Raw genomic sequence first — 25,602 nt, 5'->3', positions numbered from 1 at the left:
ACTTTTACCTCCTTCCCAAAATCCACAAACCAGACTGTCCTGGTAGGCCCATCGTATCAGGCTGTTCCTGCCCCACCGAGCTCACTTCCTTCGATCTTGATTCCATCCTTTCTCCACTTATCCAGACCCTGCCACCTACATCCACGGTTACTCTGATGCCCTCTGTCATATTGACAGGACCTAACTGCCTCCTATTCACCATGGACGTCCAATCCCTCTATTACTCCCTTCCCCACCAGGATGGTCCGAGAGCTCGGCTTCTTCCTCGACCAGAGGCCTGAACAATCCCTGTCCAGCACCACTCTCCTCCACTTGGTTGAACTTGTTCCCTCACCAAACAATTTCTCCTTTAATTCATCTCACTTCTGCCAAATCAAAGGAGTGGCTATGGGCACTTGCATGGGTCCTAGTTATGCCTGCCTCTTTATCGGTAATGTGGAACAACCCTTGTTCCAGTTACATTGACTCCCTCCCACAACTCTTTTCACAGTACTACTTCATGGTCCTGCCTGGATCTTGAAAAATTTGTTCATTTTGCCTCCAATTTCCACCCCTCTATAACTTTCACATGGCTCATCTCCAACATTTCTCTTCCTTTCCTTGACCTCTCTGTCTCCATTTTGGGGAATAAACTGTCCACTGCCATCCACTACAAAGCCACTGACTCCCATAGCAGTGGGATGATGCCACCTTCCAAAACAGCACCACTGACATGGCTTCCTTCTTACACAACCATGGTTTCCTGCCCACTGTGGTTGACAGGGCACTCAACCGCATCCGACCTATCACCCGTGCTTCTGCCCTTGCCCCTTCCCACCACTCAGAACATGATCGGGTTCCCCTTGTCATCACTTTTCATCCCACCAGCTTCCACACTCAAAAGGAACGTTCTCCGCCATTTCAGGCAACTCCAGTAGAATGCCACCCCCAAACACATCTTCTCCTCACTCCCTCCATCTGCATTTCGCAGGGACCATTCCTCCGAGACACCTAGTCCATTCCTCAACCATCAACACCAAACCCCTTCCCATGGCACCATCCCATGTAACCGCAGAAGGTGCAACACCTGCCCCTTCACCATCTCCTGCTCACCAAGGGCCTAAACAGTCTTTCCAGTCGAAGCAGCATTTTACCTGTAGCTCCTCCAACCTGATCTATTGCATTCTCTGCATTCAATGTGGCCTACTTTACATTGGAGAAACCAAACGCCGGCTGGGCGACCATTTTGCAAAACACCTGTAGTCCATGCACAAGCAAAACCCCAACCTTCCCATAGCCGGTCATTTTAATACAGCGTCCTGCTCACATGCCCACTTGTCAGTCTTCGATATGCTGCAATGCTGCAGCGAATCACAGCCCAAACTGAAGGAACAAGATCTCATTTTCATGTCCAATCCCTCCAATCCCCATCAGGATGGTCTGAGTGCTCTCGGCTTCTTCCTTGACCAGAGGCCTGAACAAACCCCGTCCACCACCACTCACCTCCGCTTGGCTGACCTTGTTCCCTCACCAAACAATTTTTCCTTTAATTCATCTCACTTCTGCTCAGTCAAAGGAGTGGCTACGGGCACCCACATAGGATGGCACTTCACAACCTTCTCGACTTAATATTGAGTTCAAAACCTTCAGATTGTGAACCCGCTCTCATTCCTTCCTTTTAGTTTTACTTGTTACATTCTCTGTCACCATGTCCACTCTCCCCTCCCTGCACTGTTCTTTCCAGTCTGGCAGTGAGACACACCATTGTAATGCCATTCTCACATTCCGATTACTTCGTGCAGATTTTCTCCCCAAGCACTCCACCTCCCCTCCACTACTGCATGAACACTGCTGTCTCCTCCACACTTCACATCAGTTCTGATGAACAGTCATCTAGACTCAAAACGTTAGCTTGCTCTCTCTCCACGGACACTGCTGTGATTTCCAGCATTTTTTGTTTTAAGCAATAAAAAGTACAGTTCAGACAGGACCAATGCTGTTCCTCACTCAAAGTAATTGCACAGCAGGCACAACCTACAGAACACAGCTGACATGGCTGACACTTTCTTGCACATATAACCTCATTTTCCTCAGCCTTGTCGCATTTAACCACCAGGCAACAGTTTACCTGCTCTTAGTCACATTCCGAAACTCCCTAAGTCACGGAGTTACTGTACTCACCTATCACCATCCCACCTACCTTCCCCAGCCCCACCCTCCTCCTTCTATTTACTTCCCAGATCCCTTCCCCCTTCCTGAAGAAGGGTCCTGACCCAAAGCATCAACTTTCCTGCTCTTCTGATGCTGCCTGGCCTGCTGTGCTCCTCCAGCTCCACACTGTGTCATATAGCTAACTATTCCAATCCCATTTTCTAGCACTTGGCCCGTAGCCAGCAATGCTCTGCCCTTAATGCCCACTCGATACCCACAGCCTGTCATTGTCCATTCTTGGAACATCACATCAAGTAAAGCAACCAGACAATGCCAAACAGGAGCTTTTATTTACAGCCGACAGAAGTGAACACAAACAAATCAAGTAGAGGTTGCAGCTGGCATTATGGGAAATGGCTATTCTACAGCCCATGATGGTCTCAGCTCTCACCTACTGGCTCTGGGGTGTCAATCAGATGCTGTCTGGCTTGTACCAGCCGGTGCAGCTGAGCTCCGTTACGCAGAACTTCTTCCTCCTCAATTTTGTCATTGTTTTCTTTTGATACTGCTCCCATTTTCCAGATTCTCCCACCTACAGAATGGCAAGTGACAACAGGGAATGCAACTCATTGCAGACACCGGCTGCCTGGGCACCAGGTACCCCACCAGAGCCTCCATGTCCACATCCTCCTTTACTTCACTCTAATCTGACAGCCCATTTTCAACCCATCTCCCCCCATAAAGTTAGAAATCATACAATACCAAGTTATAGTCCAACAGGTTTATTTGAAAATACAAGCTTTTGGAGCCTCACTCCTCCTTCAGGTGTTAATGAGAGAGGTAGCATCAGACACAGAATTTATAAGTAAAAGATCAAAGGTTCACACCATTGATGATGGTGTAATAAACAAACCTAGGATGCTGTTAAATCTTTAATCAGGTAGTAGGTTTTGATTAATATGTATGTGTAAATCCCCATAGATCCTGAGAGAACTAAAGGTTTTATTAATGTAAAGAGAAGGTGATATTTTAGTCAGACAAGTTAAGAATCGGTTTGTGTTTTAGTTTGGAGTGAGGTTTTATTCCTAAAGTAGGAATTTATAAAATGCCACATTGACTGACTGTCTATAAATTGTGTGCTTTTTGAACAAAATAAAATGTATCTGCAAATACAAATTCCCCCATAGATTCACGTGCATGCACGGGAGACACTGTGCGTGTGTGGGAGGGAGCGTGCATATGTGTGTGTGTGTGCGCGCGCACGCGCATGCACACGAGCGTGCAGTGCGGTGGGATCCCAGTTGAACAAATGAACAAAAGAAAAAGTACAGCACAGGAATAGGGCCTTCGGTCCTCCAAGCCTGTGCCGACCATCATACCCTAATTAATCTAAAAAACAAACTTGCCATTTCTCGATCCATATCCCTCTATTCCCTCCCTATTCATGTACCCATCTAGGTGCCTCTTAAATGTCTTCAATATGCCCGCTTCCACCACCTCTTCTGGTAGTGCATTCCAGGCTGCTACCACTCTCTGCGGGATAGACTTCCCTCGCGCATCTCCCTTAAACTTTCCCTGACCTTGAACCTGTGCCCCCTTGTAACTGAAACTTCAACCCTGGGAAAAAGCCGCTGACTATCCACCCTATCTATGCCTCTCATAATTTCGTAGACCTCTATCAGGTCTTCTCTCAACCGCCGTCTTTCCAGTGAAAACAATCCTAGTCTTTTTAACCTTTCCTCACAGTCAATGCCCTGGGGACCAGGTAACATCCTGGTAAACCTTCTTTGTACTCTCTCCAAAGTTTCCATATCCTTGAAGCCAGTTGAGGCAATCCTCATGGATACCAAACTTGGCTAATCAGCTTCTGCTGGGTGACTCTGCATTGTCGTGTATACCAAAGTCCGCCTTGGAGGACATTTACCCAAAGATCCGAGGCCAAATATCTTTCACCGCTGAAGTGTGTCCCCACCGGGAGGGAACATTCCTGTGTGGCGATTGTTGCACAATGTCCATCCATCCATTGTCGTAGTATCTGCACGGTTTCACCAATATACCATGTCTCGGGGCATCCTTGCCTGCAGCGTATAAGATAGACAACATTGGGCAAGTCAGATGAGTATCTGCCGTGCACGTGGTGAGTGGTGCTCCCATGTGTGATGGTAGTGTCCATGTCAAAGATCTGACATGTCTTGCAGAGGTTATCATAGCAGGATTGTATAGTGTTGTGGGTGATGTTGTCCTGAAGGCTGGGTAGTTTGCTGCGAACAATGGCCTGTTTAAAGGTTTGGCGGTTGTTTGAAGGCAAGAAGTGGAGGCATGGGGAAGATCTTGGGGAGGTGCTCATCGTCATCGATAATATGTTGAAGGCTGTGAAGAACATGGTGTAATTTCTCTGCTCCTGGGAAGAACTGGACGCCAAAGGGAACCCTATCAGACATATCCCAGGTCTGTCTTTTGAGTAGGTCATTATGGTTTTTCTCTGTGGCGCTTCAGAGCTGACGATCGATGAGTTGAGCATTGTATCCTGTTCCTACGAGGGCACCCTTCAACATCTTCAGGTGTCCGTCTCGTTCCTCCTCATCCGAACAGATCCTGTGTATGTGTGGGGCTTGTCCATAGGGGATGGCTATTTTAATATGTTTCGGGTGGAAGCTTGAGAATTGCAGCATCGTGACGTCATCCGTAGGCTTGTGGTAGAGTGATGTCTTGAGGTGTCTGTCCTTGATGGAGATGCATGTGTCCAAGAATGAGACTGATTCTAAAAGAGTAATCCATGGTAGGGACGAAACTTGTTGATATTACTGTGTATTTGTTTTAGTGATTCCTCGCCATGAATCCAAAAGGAAGAAAAAGTCATCAATGTATCTAGTGTATAGCGTCGGTCAGAGGTTCTGTGGAGCAAAGAAGTCTTGTTCAAACCTGTGCATGAAAACGTTGGCATATTGGGGAGAAAATCTGGTCCCCATGGCTGTTCCATGTGTCTGGATGAAAAGCTGATTGTTATAGGTGAAGACATTGTGGTTGAGGATGAAGCGGATCTGGAAATTGGCAGGTGGTCATATTGAGTACTGAGGCTGTTGCTGTGATGCCGTCATCATGGAGAATGCAGGTGTAGAGTGCCAAAATGTCCATTGTGACGAGGAATGTTTCTGGTTCAACTGGTCCATGGGTGCTGAGTTTCAGTAAGAAATCCGTAGTGTTGTGACAGAAGCTGAGGGTTCCCTGTACAATGGATTTTAAGCTGCTTTCGACATAGCCAAAGTGGTTCTCACATAGGGTCCCATTGCCTGATACGATGCAATGTCCAGGTGTGTTGGCTTTGTGTATCTTTGGAAGGCAGTAGAAGTCCCCTACGCGGGATGAGAGTGCGTAGGGTACTCTGAAGGACTGGCTCAAAAGTCTTGACCACTCTGTTAAGTTGACGGGTGTGTTCTTTGGTCGGAACGGCAGGTAGTTGGCTGTAGTATTCATGGTTGTTAAGCTGTTGGTACATTTCCTTGCAGTAGTCCGTTCCATTCTGTATGATGATGGCTCCTCCTTTGTCTGCTCATTTGATGACAATATTGTGATTGGTTTTGACAGCACGGATGGCATTGAGTTGTGCCTGGATGACGTTCTGCACTGCCTTGTGAATGCGGCTGATGAGTCTGGCGTTCACACATTCTCCTGTGGCAACGGCCCTCTGGAGGGGTCCAAATCGACGATTCCTTTGCCCACTCCCACAGATCTCTCCGGCTCCTCCACATCATTCCCCCACGAAGACACACCACTCTGAACTTTGCATTCAACTGTCTTCCCTGCCCCCAAACCCCAATGTTGCACCTTAATACTGCCTTCCCTGCTCCTCAATGAATGAGGTAAGAGTCTACGAAAAGTTTTGCAGCTACCTGCAGATGAGTAAAAGACAATGTGATACTTGGGGCAGTGTCACCTATACCGGTCATGCAACAGCAGGCAGATGTGCAGCTCTGCAGCTTGGGAGGAAGTGTTATTCCTCCAGCACTGAAGATTACAGCTGTAGTGAACTTCCTCGCCACTAGATCCTTTCAAACTTCAACTGGGGACATTGTGGCATTGCCTACTTGGCAGTCTACAAATGCACTTGTGCTCTTTACAAGAAAGCAATATAGTTTGTCAAATTCACTAAGCCCAGGGAGTCAAGGAGCCTGAATCATCAGATTTGCAGTCACTGTTGGGTTCCCTCAAATCCAAGGACTAACAACTGCATATATATGATGCTCAAAGCTGCACAGCATCATCCAGCCACATTCTTGAACAGGAAAGGATTTCACATTCTCAATGTCCAGCTTCTGCAGGTGTTTGCCCAATATTCAGGGAGTTGTCATTATGCTTACATTCTGTACAAGGCCCAGGTTCCCTAAATAATTGTTCCCCTGTATCCACTGTGGTTTGTTAGTGGGTGAAAAGGGGTGCCCTGAGAAGTCATGGCTATTAGCCCACTGCAAAACCCTCAACCTGATGCTGAACAGTGCCACAATGCTATTCATACATTCCCTAAGCCATCATTGAACAAGTAGTTGATATTCTGAATAAATTTTTCTATTGCCTGAAAGCCCATGACCATTCCTCCTTGGAGGTGTGGTAAAGATGCTCCTGGGGTTCTTCTGGTTTTTGCCCTGACTTGGGAGTAAGATCTGGAAGCTGCACGTAAAACTCAAATATTTGCCAGTGTTATCCAAGGTTTCAATGAGATATTGGAGCTTGTTGTGCACCTGGGAGTTGCAGATTAGAGGTTCTTTCACTAGATGCCTGTAGATGTCCAATCTCCCCTTTAGCATACTCATGTTCCCCTTGCTCTTCTTCTGGTTTGGCAGCCTGGTCCTCATAGTGGGTTAAGGAGCCTTATGTGAGGCATCCCTACCAATGCCCTGTCAGTGCAGTCACATCTGTGTACATTTTTCTCCTGTAGAAGGAGAGAAGCATTAAGATGAATCCATGAGCACCAGATCTGTATTGACAGCTACAGATAAAAGATGTCAACCTCCAGATATGTGATTGCCCCTGTACGTACCCAGTAAGAACGTGATACAAGAAGTTAGGTGTTAAAGGGTTCTGAATGAAAGATGGCTCAGTGTCATCAAAAACACCACAGTTGATGAAAGAAATAAAGCATTAATTGATGTGTATGCCCAAGATACCAGCATGATATTCGTCGCAAAGCCATTTTTGTGCTTTAACTCCATGCAAGAGTTTGTGGGAAAGCTACGTGTACTTTCTCTTGGTCGTAATGAAAAGTCAGTGAATAGATGTACAAGAGGCAGTACCACTGTAGCGCAAGTCGCCCTACATTGGTAGCTGCAATGAAGTGACAGATATTGATTGCTTATGAGGCAACTGATGGAGATAACAAGCACCAAACCTTGTGTGCAAGTCCTCTGCAGTTGCAATCTTGCAATGTTTACTCAATCACGAATGTAAGACTTGTCGAATAAACAGTGGTATATATCTTGGCAGAGAGCTGTAGATCATTCATTCTCTTGCAACATACAGCCAAGTTCTCTTGTTCCACTTTCACATTCCGACTTCCAAAGCCACCTCAGTCCAGGCTGCCTTCATTAGTCAGGATGGCCTCCTGTTGACATTGTTTGGGAAAAAAACTTCACTTCTCTTTTAGGCAGACTTCAGGAGAAATTTTAGGGAGTGATAGCTAATGTGTGGTGCTACCTTTTGCCTGGGGATAGGTGGAAATGATGAGCAAAGATTGAGGATGCTCCTGAGTGACAGAGTGTGAAATGCTATACTTTGGGCCATTCAGCCCTGTCAAGCCTTTTCCGCTATTCAGTGTGATCATGGTTGATTATCCAACTCAGTCCCATAGTTCAGAAGACCTGTCATACAAGATTCAAAGCAGTAACTGTTTATCTCTCCACAGATGCTGCTAGACCTGTTGAGCTTCTCCAGCATTCTCTGTGTTTGTTTCAGTACCCTATTCCCACTTTCTCCCAATAATTCTCGATGCCTTTAGCACCAAGAACTATATCCTATTCCTTCTTGAAAACATCAAATGTTTTGGCCTCAAACATTTTCTGTAGCAGAGAATCCCATCAGCTCTGCGCTCTCTAGGTGAGTAAATTTATTCTTATCTCAGTCATAAGTGGCCTACCCCATATCCTTAGACTGTGATCCCCTGTTCTGGACTTCTCAGTCATCAGGAACATCTTTCCTGCATTGTCAGAATTTTATAGGTTTCTGAGATTTTCTCCCCATTCTTCTAAACTCCAGTGAAGGTAGTGCTAACTGATGCAGTCTCCCTTCATTCCTGCCACCCTAGGAATCAATCTGGTAAACCTCCATTGCACTCCCTCTATAGCCAGGACATCCTTCCTCAGATAAGGAGGCCAAGGCTGACACAATACTTCAGATGTGATCTTATCAAGGCCCTATACAATTGCAGCAAGGCATCCCTATTCCTGTACTCAAACCTTCTTGCTATGAATGCCAACATTGTCTTTGCCTTCTTCACTCCTGTACTCTTACTTTCAGCAATTGTGTACAAGGACACCCAGTCCTCTCTCTTTCTCAATCTATCGCCATATATATAATAATCTACCTTCCTGTTTTTGCTACCAAAGTGGATAATCTCACATTTACCCCCATCATACTTCATCCGCCTTGCATTTGCCCATTCACTCAACCTGCCCAAATCACACTGAAGCATCTCTGCATCCTCCTCACAGTTCACCCTCCCATCCAGCTTTGTGTTATATGAAAGGGCAGGTTAAAAATTTGCCATTTTACCCACGCATGAATATGTAATAAGATGAGAATGTAATTGCACAAGTAAAACCAAGCTGCCCTTGAGTGGAAAAACCTCCTATTAGGGCCACCTCTACACTTCGTCTCAATAAGCTTCCGCCCATTAAGACAGTTACAAATAAAAGGGCTATAGTTTTCAGTTACACTTGCGAACCAAGTTATTCTTTCTATTGTGTGGCATATAAATGATATGTCAGTTTCACTCAAGGAGCTAGATTAAATAAAGTCTAATAACATCATTGCAAGTACTCAATCTAAACGTTTAGGGCTATGGGCAAATCTATGTCCGATCACCATCAAGAACTGTACCTGCACTTGTAGGATACAGTGCAACCTGGAATATGTAGTTTTCACACATAAAGCAGAAATATCTATGCCCTCCAAACATATACATGAACTAAATTTGGTGTCAATATAACCAAATAAACAAAGTCTGCTCAAATAATAAGTAACTGGATGACAAGTGAATGAGCACATGAAGGTGTGAAAAGAAATGTGAAGTACATCAACTTCTAATATAAGGAGAAATAATGACTAATAGTGAACTACAAGAGAGGAGTGATTATTTTTTAAAAATTCTTTAATGGATGTCAAAACCAACATTTATTGCACATCCTTTATTGCCTCTGAACTGAGTGTCCCAAAAGGATTAGCACGGGCCTCAGGTTACTGACCCTATGACATTACCATTGTTCTACACTTTCCGTCCAAGTGGAACAAAGTCATCTCTAAAGACACGCAATAAAATATTATCAAAAAATAATCTCAGAGTAGAAATTGACTATTGGTCACATAACCAATAAGCACAATCCATGTACACCTCAAGCAAAGAGACCCAAGACCCACTCAAAATCGGGATTCAACACCTGACAGACTTGCTGGTTCTAATATATGAAGAGACAGCTCACTGGTTTGACAATGGGAAGAGTATCAACAATGGTCTGCCAGTAGAATTCCTGCCACTCCTGACATCACTTTTCTTTAATGCTTTCATGGAACATGGGCATTACTGCCAAGGCCACTCTTGTTGCCCATCCCTAAATGCCCTTGAATTAAACTTCTGGCTAGGCCACCTTAGAGGGTAGCTAAAAGTAAACCACATTACAGCAGTTCTGGAATCATAGGTAGGTAAGGGCTGCATTTTCCTTTACCTAAAAGGACATTCATGAACCAAATGAGATTTTAAACAATACTTGATGATAGTTTCATGGTCTCTGTTACTGAGACTAGATTTCAATTCCAGATTTTATTAATGGAATTTAATTTCTAGTAGCTGCCAGTGTTGAATTTGAATGAATATTCTCAGGACATTAACCTGAACCTCTAGAATACTAGACATTAACACAATGCCACAGTTTGCCCCAAACTTGAAAAAGAAATTTTTCTAAAAATAGATTTAGGCAGCAAACACCTGCTGAGCTGCTTCAACAGCAGGAATATGTGAGCCTGTTGTACGTGACCCAATTTGGTGTTAGAATAGCGGTCTCCTTATTAATATATGCAACGGATCTAACACTTGTGTTAGCCAACAGGAGCACCTGAAAAAAACTGACAAGTTTAGCTGTGGTCTGAGCACGTCAGCAAATCAGTTGCTGCCGGTTGTACTGTTAAGTTACAGTCAGAGTTGCACCAGTCTTACACCAAAAACAAAGACACTCGCATACTAATTTTGATCCCTTTGCCTCATTTTGTATCCAATTCAATTTCTCCTGAAAGATGTAGACCACGTTGAACAGAAAAAAACTTTAGAGAAAGACTAATAACATTAAATATGAAATTGTAAAGTTAAAAAAAATTGATGAAAACACTTTCATATATACATTGCTCACTTCATTATAGCCTATGAATTTATTGTGGAACCATCTGAACATTCAGCATCTTGAAAACATTATAAATGGTTAGGAGAAAATAAAGAACTTTAGAAGGTCATTTACAAGTTGATGGAGTTGGCAGAGAGGTGGCAGATGAAGTTTATGGAGGAGAATGAGGAGAATATATCTTGGAGAGAATCCGGAAATAAAGGATTCAATTCTAAAAGGGACGCAGGTGCAGAGCAAACAGATATATATGTTCATAATCATTAAAAGGTGACAAGACAGGTTGAGAGAGCAGTTAATAAAGCAACTGTACCCTAGGCTTTATTAATAGGGCCACAGAGTGCAAGAGCAAGGACAGTATATTGAACTTACTTTAGATGGGGTTCAGCCTCACTGGAGGACTGCATCTAGTACTGGGCACTGTATTTTAGAACAGTTATGAAAGTATTAAACACAGTGCAGAACAGGTTTGCAAGAATAGTTCCAGGGATGACGAATTTTCATGATGAAGATGGACTGGGAAAGCTGAGACCGTTCTCCTGAAAGAACAGAAGGTTGAGAGGAAATCCGATTGTCCATATCTCTCAAGATTTAGGACCAAAAGTAAATAAGGAGAAAATGTTCCTGCTTGTGAAAAATGACTGGGCGCTGGTTTAAAGTAGTCAGTAAAAAAAAAGAAAAAAGGTGATATGAAGAAAATATATTTCATGTAGCAAGTGATTAGGATCCGGAATGCACTGCCTAAACGTGTGATGGGCACGTTCACTGCAGGCGTTCAACAGTCAATTTGTTAACTGAAAAGGAAGAATATGCAGGGTTACAGGTGAAGGCATAGGAAAGCATTAGGTCAGATGCGCATTTGGAGAGCCAGCGTAAACACGATGAGCTGAACGGCTACCTACTGTGCTTTAACAATTTGTGATCTGCATTCTGTACAATCAAATACTGCAACTTAAAATAATACTGCACCTATTCTATTAATGCACACTGGTTATGTCGTACCTTGCCACCTCCACCACGAACTGCTTTTATCATCACAGGATAACCAATTCTACTGGCTTCCTCCATTAAATGTTGATCAGATTGTTCATCACCATGGTAACCCTTAACGACAGGCACCCCAGCAGCTGACATTATGGCTTTCGAAGTGCTAGATAATAAAAAACATATAAAGGTAAATACAAATAAATTACTGTTCACAGACTTTCCTTTCTTTTTAAGAACTGTTCTAATCTCAGCAACCAAATTGTATAGGAATTGTTTATTAACGGCTTTGGAATGAAGAGCACTGGACAGAGCAGAATGGAAGTTCCAGCTCAAATTGTCTTTTTATTTCTTTGTTAATTTTTTTGTGTACATCCAGCTGTAGGATATTATGCTGGATAATGGAGTACTTCTCATTTCAGGCACATGTTATCAGTATTCAGCACTCTCAGGATGCAGGGAGACTGAAAAGCTGTCAGTCTACAATAACACCACACCCTTCAAATCAAATCTCAGAGAAGTACTCTTTCTACATCAGTAGGATATTTTGTTCCAACTCTCCCACTCCAATATACCGAGTTTTTTCCAAGACAGTTCAATACATTCTGGCCTGGATTTGGAACTAGGTTCCTGAAATTAAAATTCAGCATCTAACTCTCTATACCCACCCAGTTTATCAAACTTTCAGTTTAGTTTCACAACCTTGATATAAATCCAAACTACAGTGTTCCATTTTGGATGCAATGGGCTCCCTGCAAAATTGCTTCAGGGATCAAATGATTATCCATGGACAGCTCAAAAGGTATTCAATTTGTTAAGTTACCTATTTTCAGCAGCGCGGTTATTGGAACATAAAAATTGCTATGTAGAGAGTGTGATTTGTATATATTTCAAAATTATTCATTTTGGAATTTGGATTTTTGAATTTTAAACTAGTGACATACAGTGCAGTGTGTGCATCTGAAGGAGTTTAATGATTAACTTGCAAGTATTTCTGGTGATTTCTTTTAAAACACTTTAAAAGAGATAGCCTCCAAGAATTGATGAGTTTTTCTTTACATTGGGAGAGTTTACAAGTGAAAAAAGTACACAGTGGAGTACATAAGGCTTTCTGATGGAAGATTCTGGACTTTCTTTAAGTTTGGGCGGAAACACTCAATAGCTTAAAGAAACTTTTCAGCTATAGTTTCAGTTTAGGGTAGTTCTTAGCTGAAGATGATGATGTATAAAGCAACTGTACCCGTCAAAGGGAGAAGATAGTTTAGATTTTTTTAAAAATTACCTCAGAGTAATGAGGTTAGTAATAGGTCTAGACCAGAAATGTTTGGGTTAAACCCTAAAAGAGGCTATTAGAATCTGAGAAGATTTAAATTCAGGTGCATGAAGATTCCAGGAAGAGGCTATCAGATGCTCCAGACTGGGAGTTGAAGTGACAAGGTTTTTGAGAAGATTTGTAGCTCGGGGTGTTGATGAGTTTGTTGACTTGCTCACCAAGCTGGTAAGTTTATTTGCAGATGTTTCATCACCATACTAGATAACATAATTTGTGCGCCTCCTAGTCGAATTGATGTCCCTCTTTGTCCATGTGTATTGAAACAACATGACAACGTAGCCGTCTTAGGAGATGCCAACCAAAGACACGCACAAGAATTCCTGGAGGCCTAGCACTTGGGCCAGAGCTCCATTAACAAACATGTAGAGCTGGACCCCATATACCAACCATTAAGAAACAAATCCGGAAATGATGCCACCCACCCCAACAAACCAAGACACATAAATAGCAAGCGGGACTGAACACCGACGCTTCACCGGCGGTGCGCTGGTAGGTCACCTAGTACGGTGACAAAATGTCTGCAAACAAACTTACCAGCTCAGCGAGCAAGTCAACAAATGTAGTTGAAGTCACAGTTAAATTAAGCCTGCAGAGGTGATAGAGAAGGAGATTCTTTCTGGTGTGAATACTGCAAATGAGTGCATTTGAGATCTAAAAAGAAGTGTTTTTGTGATTAACAGAAATACGTTTTTACTGAGTGTTTAGAAAGCTTTAAACACGCATTTTATTTAAATGGCTTGGTTCATTCTACTTTATCTCCATTTCTTTTATTACATAAATTTTTTTACCATAAAGCCCAAATGTGCAATATGGCATACTTATATTTCAGTAAGAGACTGCCTTGTTGAAAAAAAAGCCCACAAAATATTATTTAGCAAGCCAGATTTCAGTCTGGGATCCGACTATTTTTAGAATTCAATCATGATATTTGGGTTTTATTGGTTAGGCCATCATCTATTATCCATCCCTAGCTGCTCAAAAAGCACAACCACATTGCTACGGGTCTGGAGTCACATTTGGCCAGACCAGGTAAAGATGGGGTACATGGAACATTCTTTGTTCCAGTCCTATTTCAGCCCCACCCACAACTCTTTCACTAGTATATCAATGATATTATTGGTGTTGCTTCTCTCTCTCATCCAGAATTTGAAAAGTTTATCGATTTTGCTTCCAATTCCCACCCTGCTCTCACTTTTACCTGGTCCATCTCTGACTCCTCCCTTTCCTTCCCTTCCCCAACATCTGTTTATAGGCTGGCCACCAATATCCACTATAAATTCATAGTTACATTGACCACACAATCTCAAACCCTGCTTCCTGTAAAGACCCTATTCCATTCTCCCAATTCTGCTATCTCCATTACATCGTTCTGATGATGCCAACTTTGACAAGGTAGCATCTGAAATGTCCACCTTCTTCCTCAACAGAGGATTCCTCAGCACCGTTTTTGACAGGGCCCTCAGCCAGGTTTGACCCATCTCAGGCACTTTGGCCCTCACCCCATTTCTTCCCTCCTGCAAAGTGCTGGGGACCCCTTGTCTTCACCTACAATTCCACCAGTGTCCATATCCAGAGGATCATTAGCTGGCATTTCTGCCACCTCCAGCGAGATGATAACCCCAGACACATATTCCCCTCCCCTCCCCTTGTCAGCCTTCCTCAGGGACCATTCTCTCTTGTCCATTCTTCCTTCATTCCCAACACCCACCCTGACAGCCTCACGGCACCTTACCCTGCAACCACCAAAGGTGTAACACATGTCTGTTTACTTCCTCTGTCCTCAGTAGCCAAGGGCCCAAACACCTTCCAGGTGAAGGAGCACTTTACTTGCACTTCTTGCAAACTAGTCTACTGCTTTCGCTGCTCACAATGTGGTATCCTCTACATTGGGGAAACAAAGCGTAGACTGGGTGACCGCTTTGCTTCCAGTTGCCTGCCACTTTAACACACCATCCTCTTCCCTTGTCAACATCTCCGTCTCAGGCTTGTTGCAGTCCTCCAGCAAAACTCAGCACAAGCTGGAAGAACAGCACCCCATTTTCTGCTTACGGACCCTGCAGCCTTCTGGACTCAATATCAAGTTCGATAACTTGAACTCTCCCATGTCCTTACCCTAACCCCCACACATCAGGCCTTGTTATCACAGTCTGCTATTACACACAACCCATTGTCAGCCACTAACAGTCCCCATTACTAGCTATTCACCCTCCTAGCCAGATCGTTGTCCCCTCCTTTATCTGCCCAGCTGCTCTTGTCTCTCTTTGGGCTCTACCCCTAGCTATCCTTACCCCCCCTCCCCCCCCCCTTCCTTTTCCACATAAACTGCCTAGCTACCATTAATTCTGAGGAAGGGTCACTCGAACCGAAACATTAACTTTGATTTCTCTCCACAGATGCTGCCAGACCTGCTGAGCTTTTCCAGCTATTTCTGTTTTTGCTTCTAGTAAAGACGGCAATTTCCCCCTTTAAGGAACATCGGTGAACCAGATGGGTTTTTCTGACAATGGACAATGATTTCATGATCATCATTAGAAACATATTTCCTGTTTCTTTTTATTGAATTCAAATTACACCATCTGTCACAGCAGGATTTGAACGCATACACCCTGATCATTACCTGGGACTCTGGATTAATAGTCCAGTCATAAGCTTAATACTACTCATTCTGAAAATGTAAACACATCTTATTCCCATGTCAAAATATGGTGTTCAATTTTTTTTCTAAAACAAACACCTTCATCTTGAGAAGACGGTTTAACAGCACAGAAGAATACAATTTTCTACTTTCTGCCATTTTATGTAATCACTATGTTAACAGCTACGTGTCAAACTCCACGGAACGGTACCTCATGTACTACTGATCTCCAATTACTATTTGGCCTCACAAATAAATGGGCTCTGCCACAGAAATTTCTCATGCTTAATGACAAGATGTTTACTAAATCTGAATCATCACTACTTTTTTACAAGTGACTTTCTATTTAATTTCTTATGTAATAAATGCTAACCTCAGATCAATCTATTACCTCTTGATGCCCATATCTCGAATGGCTGAAGAAGGAGGTCCAATAAAAATGATGCCCTCCTTTTTACATCGTTCTGCAAACTCTGTATTCTCAGAAAGGAATCCATAGCCTGGGTGGATGGCCTGCAAGAGATAAACCACAGAATGAATACTGTTGGGGGAGATGGCTCAACAGCGGAAGGTGCCAGCAGCCAGATTCATGGCATGTGGCTAGCTCCGCTGCACAGGAGTGCAGGAATTAAAAAAAAAAGAGTGGTACAGCTATAGTGATAGGGGATTCAATTGGAAGGGGAATAGATAGGCGTTTCTGTGGCTACAAAAATGAGTCTCGGGTGGTACGCTGCCTCCCTGGTGCAAGGGTCAAGGATGTCTGAGAGCGGCTGCAGGACATTCTTGGAGGGTGGTGGGGGGTTGTGAACAGCCAGCTGTTGTGTTGCAAATAGGCACCAACAATAGAGGTAAAAAACAGGATGAGGTCCTACAAGCTGAATTTAGGGAGTCAGGAGACAAACTAAAAAGTATAATCTCAAAGGTAGTAATCTCAGGCTTGCTACCACTGCCACGTGCTAGCCAGAGTAGGAATGGCAGGATAGCTAAGATGAATATGTGGCTTGAAGGATGGGGCAAGAGGGAAGGATTCAAATTCCTGGGACGTTGGAACCGGCTCTTGGGGATGTGAGACCAGTACAAGCTGGATGGTCTACACCTAAGCAGGGTGGAGTGCAGGTTCATAGTCCCTTGAAAGTGGAGTCGGAGGTAGATAGGATAGTGAAGAAGGTGCTTGGTATGCTTGCCTTTATTAGTCAATGCATTAAGTACAGGAGTTGGGAGGTCATGTTGAGGCTGTACAGGACATTGGTTAGGCCACTTCTGGAGTATTGCGTGCAATTCTGGTCACTCTGCTATAGGAAGGATGCTGTGAAACTAGAAAGGGTCCAGAAAAGATTTACGAGGATGTTGCCAAGATTGGAGTGTTTGAGCTAAATGAGATGCTGAATAGGCTGGGGCTATTTTCCCTGGAGTATTGGAGGCTGAGGGGTGACCATATAGAGGTTTATAAAATTATGAGGGGCATGGATAGGGTAAATAGGCAAGATCTTTTCCCCGGGGTGAGGGAGCCCAAAATTAAAAAGCATAGGTTTAAGGTGAGAGGGGAAAGATGTAAAAGAGACCTAACGGGAAATATTTTCAACTCAGAGGGTAGTGTGTACATGAAATCAGCTGCCAGAGGAAGTGGTGGAGGCTGGTACGATTACAACATTTAAAAGGCATCTGGATGGGTACATGAATAGGAAGGGTTTACAGGGATATGGGCCAAATGCTTGCAAATGGGACTAGATCTATTTAGGATATCTGCTCGGCATTGATGAGTTGGACTGAAGGGTCTGTTTCCATGCTGAATATCTCTATGACTGGAACCAAATTCCTAGAGGAAGTATTTGCTAGTGGTGTTGGGGAGGTTTTAAACTAATATGGCAGGGGGATGGGAACCAATGCAGGAAGTTGGAGAGAAGTAAAGTGGCGACAGAAACAAAGGACGGTATGGGGAAAAATGAAAGTGGAAGGCAGAGAAACCAAAGACAAAAATCAAAAAGGGGCCACATTTCACAACGATTCCAGAAGGTCAGTAAATATTTTTTAAAAAATGAGCCTGAAGGCTTCATGTCTCAATGCAAGGACCATGTGTAAAAAGGTGGATGAATTAACTGCGCAAACAGTTATTAATGGATATGATGTAACTGGGATCACAGAGACATGGCTCCAGGCGGACCAAAGATGGGAACTCAACATCCAGGGCTATTTTATTTTCAGTAAAGATAGATAGAAAGGAAAGGGAGGTGGGGTAGTGGTTAAGGAAGCAATTAACACATTAGCAAGGGAAGACATCAGCTTGGACGATGTAGAATCTGTATGGATGGAGCTGCGGAACACCAAAGGGAAAAAGATGTTGGTGGGAGTTATGTACAGACCACCAAACAGGAGTTGTGATATTGGGGAATGTACCAAACAGGAAATTAGAGATGCATGCAGCACAGGTACAGCTATTATTATGAGTGTCTTCAATCTACATATTGATTGGACTAACCAAACTGGTAGCAATGCGATGAAGGAGGATGTCCTGTAATGTATGAGGGATGGTTTCCTTGACCAACATGTTGAGGAATCAACTAGAGAGCAAACCATCCTAGACTGGTTATTGTGTAACAAGAGAGGATTAATTAACAACATGTGGTGCAAGATCCTTTGGGGAAGAGTGACCATAATATAGTAGAATTTTTCATTAAAATGGAGAGTGACACAATTAAATCTGAAACTAGGGTCCTGAACTTAGAGAAGGCTAACTTTGATGTTATGAGACATGCATTGGTTAGGATAAACTGGCCAAGGATACTTACGGGGTTGACGGTGAAAACGCAATGGCAGACATTTAAAGAACACAAGGATGAACTTCAACAATTATATAGCCCTGTCTGGCGTAAGAGTAAAACAGGGAAGGTGGCTCAACCATAGCTAACAAAGGAAACCAGGGACAGCGTTAACGCCAAACAGGAGGCGTATAAATTGGCTAGAAAAAGCAACAAACCCAAGGACTGGGAGAAATTTAAAACTCAGCAGAGGAGGACAAAGGGTTTAATTCGGAAAGGGAAAATAGTATGTGAAAGTAAGCTTGCGGAAAACATAAAAACTGACTGCAAAAGCTTCTATACATATGTGATGAGAAAAAGACTGGTGAAAACAAATGTAAGTCGATTGCGGTTAGAATCAGATGAATTCGTAATGGACAACAAAGAGATGTCAGACCGGCTGAACAATATACTTTGGATCTGTCTTCACTAAGGAGGACACACATAACTTTCAGGAAATGCTAGAGGACAGAGGGTCAAGCACGAAGGAGGAACTGAACAAAATCCTTATTCATCAGGAAATGGTACTGGGGAAACAGATGGGATTAAAACCTAATACGTCCCTCGGGCCTGATGCACTGCATCCGAGTACTTCAGGAAGTGGCACTAGAAATAGCGGATGCATTAGTGAACATTTTCCAGCATTCTGTAGACTCTAGAAGAGTTCTAATGGACTGGAGGGTCACTGATGTAACTCCACTCTTCAAAAAAGGAGCGAGCGAAAAAATGGGGAATTAGTGTGACATTGATGTTGAAGAAAATTCTGGAGTCAATCATTAAGGATGTAATAATTGAGCATTTGGAAAGTGGTGACAGAATTAGTCCTTGTCAGCGTGGATTCACTAAAGGGAAATTATACTTGACAAATCTGGAATTTTTTGAGATGTGACCAGCAGAGAAGACAATGGTGAATCAGCAGATTTGTGTATCTGGACTTGCAAAAGGCTTTTGACAAAGTTCCACATAAAAGATTAGCAAGGAAAATTAAAGCTCATGGTATCGGAGATAATGTATTGACATGGATAGAGAACTGGTTGGTAAACAGGGAGCAAAAAGAGTTGGAATAAAAGGGTCCTTTTCAGAGTGGTAGGCAGTAACAAGTGGGGTGCCACAGGGTTTAGTGTTGGGACCCCAGTTGTTCATAATATACATTAACAATTTGGTCAAAGGAATTGAATACCATATTTCTAAATTTGCAGATGACACTAAGCTGGGTGGCAGTGTGTGCTGTGAGGAGGATGCTAAGAGATGCTAAGCCTGTTTCGGCCACATTTGGAGTATTGTGTCCAGTTTCTGGTAGCCTCATTACAGGAAAGATGTGGAAGCATTGGAAAAGGGGCAGAGATTTTCCAGGATGTTGCCTGGAATGGAGGGAAGGCCTTACGAGGAAAGGTTGAGAGCGCTAGGGCTTTTCTCTTTAGAACGATGAAGGATGAGAGGTGACTTGATAGAGGTATACAAAATGATCAGAGGTATAGATAGAGTGGACAGCCAGAGACTTTTTCCTAGGGTGGAGGTAGCTATTACAAGGGGGCATAGTTTTAAAGTGAGTGGAGGTGGATAAAGGGGAGACGTCGGAGGTAGGTTCTTTACTCAGAGAGTGGTAGGGGCGTAGAATGCATTGCCGGAGAGGGTAGTGGAGTCGGCCTCATTAGGGGCATTTAAGCGGCTATTAGACAGGCATATGGATGATAGTATAACGTAGGGGTGGAGGTTAGATTGACCTTAGGCTTAGGGTAAAAGTTCAGCACAACATCGTGGGCTGAAGGGCCTGTACTGTTCTATGTTCTAGATTGCAGGGTGACTTTGACAGACTGGCTGAGTGGACAAATACTTGGCAAATGCAATATAATGTGGATAAATGTGAGGTTATCCACTTTGTACAAAAACAGGAAGGCAAATTATTAAGGGAACGGTGGCAGTTTAGAAAAAGGTGGGGTACAACAAGACCTGGGTGTCATGGTGGAACTGTCGCTGAAGGTTGGCACACTGGTGCAGCATGCAGTGAGGAAAGCTAATAGCGTGCTCTCTACATAGAGAGCGGATTTGAGTATCGGAGTAAGGATGTCTTGCTGCAGTTATAAAGAGCCTTGGCGAGGCCACACCTCAAGTATTATGTGCAGTTTGGTCTCCCAATCTGAGGAAGGACATTGTTGCTATTGAGGGAGTCCAGCAAAGGTTCACCAAACTGATTCCTGGGATGGTGGGACTGACACATGAGGAAAAACTGGATCAAATGGGTCTTTATTCACTGGAATTTAGAAGAATGAGGTGGGATCTCATAGAAACATACAAAATCCTGATGGGACTGGACAGGCTAGATGTGGGAAGAACATTCCCAATGTTGGGAAGTCCACAACACGGGATTACAGTCTAAGAATAAGGGATAAGCCATTCAGGATTGAAGAGGAGGAAGAATTTCTTCACTCAGTGTTGTGAAGCTGTGGAATTCTCTCCCACAGGAAGCTGTTAGGGCCAATTCACTAGATATATTCAAGACGGAGCTGGATGCGGCCCTTGCAGCTAAAGGGATCAAGGGGTATGGGAAGAGAGTGGGACTGGGATACAGAAATTGCACGATCAGCCATGATCGTATTGAATGGTGGTGTAGGCTCCAAGAGCCGAACGGCCTACTCCTGCACTTATTTTCTATGTTTCTAAAAACAACAAATCACAACAATAAAGCTGCATCAGGATTCAGCACTATACATTAATGTTTTTAAAAAAGTGAGAGACGCTTTTTAAGTACAAAATGAAAATGGAATATGAAGAACTAGATGAAAAGGGATCTTTTATACTTGGTAACTTATGAACTTAGTTGATACTTAAAGCTTATCTGAAAATCACATGCAATATCACCAATACCAAGGGATTATTAGGAACAGAAGGAGTCCATTGAGTCCCTTGAACGACTTTTCCCTCTCATTCAATCAGATCACAACTTAGTTGCACCTCAAATCCATTCATGCTTTTGTTCCATATCCACTCATACCATTATTCATTATTAATTGTCAGCTAAATTTCAACTGACTCAATAATGACAGCCTTTTGTGGCAATAAATTCTAAATTTTCACTAACCTCCATATAAAATCTGCTTCCTGGTTGGTTTAGCTCCAGTTTTAGGTCTATACTCTCTTATTCTGGATTCCTCCATCCAGAGGAAACAGCTTCTCTCCATCTACCCAATTCAATAATTGTAAGTTACCCCTCAACCTTCTAAACTAGAGCGGACACAGTATTACACATGTTGTGCTCATCCAGATGTAGTCCATTCCCTCAAAAAACTAAATTATGCAGAAAAAAAACAGTCATGCAGAATAAGCCCCTAAAATACTACCATAACTGACCAAAACTACAGGTGTCTTAAGTTTGAGTTCTTTTGCAAGTGGAATAAATCCAGTACAATACTGGCGTGAAATACATTTTTACAGAGTATGAATTTTAGTTTGTCATTAACAAAGATGGAAAACAGTAATAACAAGGTGTAGAGCTGGATGAACACAGCAGGCCAAGCAGCATCAGAGGAGCAGAAAAGCTGACGTTTTGGGTCTGGACCCGACACGTCAGCTTTCCTGCTCGGCCTGCTGTGTTTATCCAGATCTCCACCTTGTTATCTCAGATTCTCCAGCATCGGCAGTTCCTACTATCTCTAGAAAACAGTAATGTTAGTTTATACAGTAGTTCTATGATGCATTGTAAATCACATGTATTATATTGCAAAGACCCACGATTCATAGGATGACCAAGTTTAACATCTATTTGTCAATTTAATGGGGACTTCATCCTGCACTCAGTGTGGGATACCACTCAGACCTATGGAGGCAGATAGTTTTATTAATTATGATGTAGTACAAAGGTAGGCAACAGTGCAATTCTCACATCCTCAATTTGAATCACAAATCACAAAATGATTCAAAGAAATTACCTGGGCTGCTGCTGTTTTAGCTACCTGGATTATCTTTTCCACATTTAGGTAGCTCTGCTGGGAGGCTGCTGGTCCTATGTGGTAAGCTTCGTCAGCCTGATGAGTGAGAATGAATTAGTACACAATGGAATATCTAAAATAAACTTGAATCTTATAGTTTCTGTTATTTTGACTTCGCTAAACATATTGGAGCAACAATCTTCATGTCATCGCTCTCGGTGGTAAAATATTCTGGCAAAGGTATTTGCAACTGCTTTTAGAACAAAAGAGCTTTAACCAAGGATTCCCAAAATGATGTTTGATAAACAATGTGATCAAAACCAAGATTTAGCATGTCATCAAAGACAACACACAGCCATTAATAAGGATGAAGCAGGAGCAGATTATCCAGGCGAGGGACTCTTTATGTCTAAAGTATAGATACATTTTTTAGTAAAAGGTGGAAAATAACAAGTAAAAAATCCAGCCTGTGGTGCACAATAGTTAATACCTGAACTGCAAGTGCCAAAAACTATTAGCTATGCACAAAAGGAAGTGATTGTGGAGGTGCAAACAGCAGTAATAGATCAGCTGCTTGTTATACAATGCCATCTGACGTAGTGTCCATTGACTTCATGGTGCAATGTACACTTATTCATTCCCACCTGTCGTGACCCTCGTGTGAAGTTAAATTTAACCCCTGATTTACTTTAAAGCATAGGCATTATTCATTCTGATGAGAAAACAACATTACAGCATCAGATTAATCCATAAAAAGAATCAATATATAGATTGAAACATCATCACATGTGTGCTCTGGTATCATGCCATACCATTGTGACATGCATGGAATTTTTGTCTGCTTCACTGTACACAGCAACAGAACGAACACCCAACTTCTTTGCTGTCCGCATTACCCTGCAGGCAATCTCACCCCGATTCGCAATAAGAATTTTCTCGATTCTGCAAGTGCCTGTAAAAGAAATCAAGAATTTATTTAATTTTATACAAATAAACTGCTTATAATCATGAACAGACAGCAAATGTTGAGAAAATAAATCCATAAGCACTATTATGAGAAAGATAATCTTCCTTTCTGATTAGATTTTGGCTACCATAATGGTATTTTCCAGTATCTTGGTGTTCAAGAGGGATCACGAGTGACAAGATGTAAATCAGCTTATAAAACTCGTTCATAATAAATCATGTAATATTTGTCAAATAATTTTTATTTTAAAAAAATCAATAATATCTTGGTTGTAAACAATACAAACTCTGACTTCAGAACAGTAAAATGATGACCAAAGGAAAATAGTGTGGACACTAGAAATCTGAAGTAAAAACAAACAGAAATGCTACAGCTAATCAGTAGGTTCGGTAGCAAGCGTGGAACCCACCTCCTCAGACACCACCTGCCACACCTGTGGCAGAGCCTGCGGCTCCAGGATTAAACTATTCAGCCTTCATTAAACCCACCCCAAAATGGAAGGAAATCATCTTCATTCCTGAAGGATTGCCAAAGGAGGAGGAAAGAGAAAAACAACCAATATTTCTGTTTGTGACCCTTCGTTATGGCAACCAAGTGTCATAGAGTTGAAACGATACTTTTGTTTTCTTCACTGATACAGTCATACAACCTTATGAATTAAGAGAAGAAATAGGCGATTTGTCCCTGCCACTCGATAATATAATGGCTGATCTGTTGGTGCCTCAAATTTCTCATTACCATCTACCACTGAAGACCACCGATTCCATTGCCTAACATGAATCAGTCTACCATTGCCTTAAATGATTATACCTCTTAGGCAGAAAGTTCCAAAACTACACAAGCCTCAGAGGAAAACAAATTCTTCTCACCTCTCATTTTCCCTACTACCGAAGTTAAGCTAACTGGCCTATAGTTACCTGCTTTTTGTCTACTTCCTTTTTTAAACAGTGGCATCACATTGGCTGTTTTCCAATCTGCAGGAACCACCCCAGAGTCCAGTGAATTTTGGTAAATAATTACTAGTGCATTTGCTATTTCCCCCATCACCTCTTTTAGTACCCTGGGATGCATTTCATCAAAGCCAGGAGACTTGTCTACCTTTAGCCCCATTAGCTTGCCCAGCACTGCCTCCTTAGTGATAATGACAGTTTCTAGGTCCTCATCTGCTATAACCTTCTTGCCATTAGTTTTCGGCATGTTATTTGTGTCTTCCACTGTGAAGACCGACATGAAATAACTGCTTAATGTCTCGGCTATTTCCTCATTCCCAGTTATTAACTTGGCCTTCTCATCCTCTAAAGGACCAACGTTTACCTTCGCCACTCTTTTACGATTTACATATTTATAGAAACTTTTGCTGCCTGTTTTTATATTCTGAGCTAGTTTACTCCCATCTTCATCCTTTCTTAAATAAGGAGACCAAACCTATACACAGCACTCCCGATGTGATCTTGCCAACACTCTACAACTGAAGTATAACATTCTTTCTTATTATGTTCAGTTCTTCTTGCAATAAAAGATAGCATTCTATTAGCTTTCTTAATTACTCGCAAACTAGCCTTCTGTGTCTCATGTCCTTGAACATTTAGACCTCTCTGCACCTCAGAATTATGCAATTATTCTCCATTTAAGTGATACATTGGTAGGAAAAATGGAAAGAAAAAACAAAAAGTGAACAACTTCACATTTTCTTACATTATATTCCATCTGTCAGATTTTTGCCTGTTCACTCAACCTACCTATGTCAGTCTACAAAAATCGTTATGTCCTCCTTACAATATACATTCCTATCTATATATCATCTGTACTTTTAGCTACCATGGTTTTGCTCCCCTCATCTAAGTGATTGACAGAAATTGTAAACAAATACCTCTTCAAAACTAAAACAGAAATTGCTGGAAAAACTCAGCAGATCTGGCAGCATCTGTGGAGAGAAAGCAGAGTTAATGTTTTGGGTCAAGTGATCCTTCCTCTTCAGTTTCTGAAGAAGAGTCACCTGACCCGCAATTCTAATTTCTCTCCATAGACGTAGCTAGACTACTGGACTTTTCCAGCAATTTCTGTTTGTTTCTGATTTCCAGCATCTACAGTTCGTTAGGTTTTTTACCTCTTCAGAAGTCCTTTCTAGTACATTCTGTCAATCACACAAAGACTCATTTATGCATATTCACAGTTTTCAACAAGCGAGACAGCCAATCTTCTAAGATGTAAACCAACACTAAAAGCTCCTACTTT

General features: G+C 42.5%; 1 protein-coding gene across 1 annotated transcript in view; it reads right to left on the bottom strand.

The window, feature by feature from the left end:
- Positions 1–23,795, bottom strand: part of mccc1 (methylcrotonyl-CoA carboxylase subunit) — a gene marked incomplete at its 3' end in the record, with an annotated part of 49,543 nt that extends 25,748 nt beyond the window's left edge. The window contains exons 1-5 of the mRNA XM_020533626.2: positions 23,777–23,795; positions 23,213–23,352; positions 22,401–22,496; positions 16,071–16,192; positions 11,730–11,877 (exon numbers count right to left, since the gene is read on the bottom strand). Of these exons, the coding sequence (XP_020389215.2) occupies positions 11,730–11,877; positions 16,071–16,192; positions 22,401–22,496; positions 23,213–23,293 (447 nt within the window). The remainder of the gene's footprint in view (positions 1–11,729; positions 11,878–16,070; positions 16,193–22,400; positions 22,497–23,212; positions 23,353–23,776) is intronic.
- Positions 23,796–25,602: the final 1,807 nt, after the last annotated feature.

Source organism: Rhincodon typus, chromosome 13 (assembly GCF_021869965.1).
Source record: "Rhincodon typus isolate 14 chromosome 13, sRhiTyp1.1, whole genome shotgun sequence".
Lineage (NCBI taxonomy): Eukaryota > Metazoa > Chordata > Chondrichthyes > Orectolobiformes > Rhincodontidae > Rhincodon > Rhincodon typus.
Note: the sequence above shows the minus strand (reverse complement) of the source record. Positions and strands in the feature narration are given on the sequence as shown.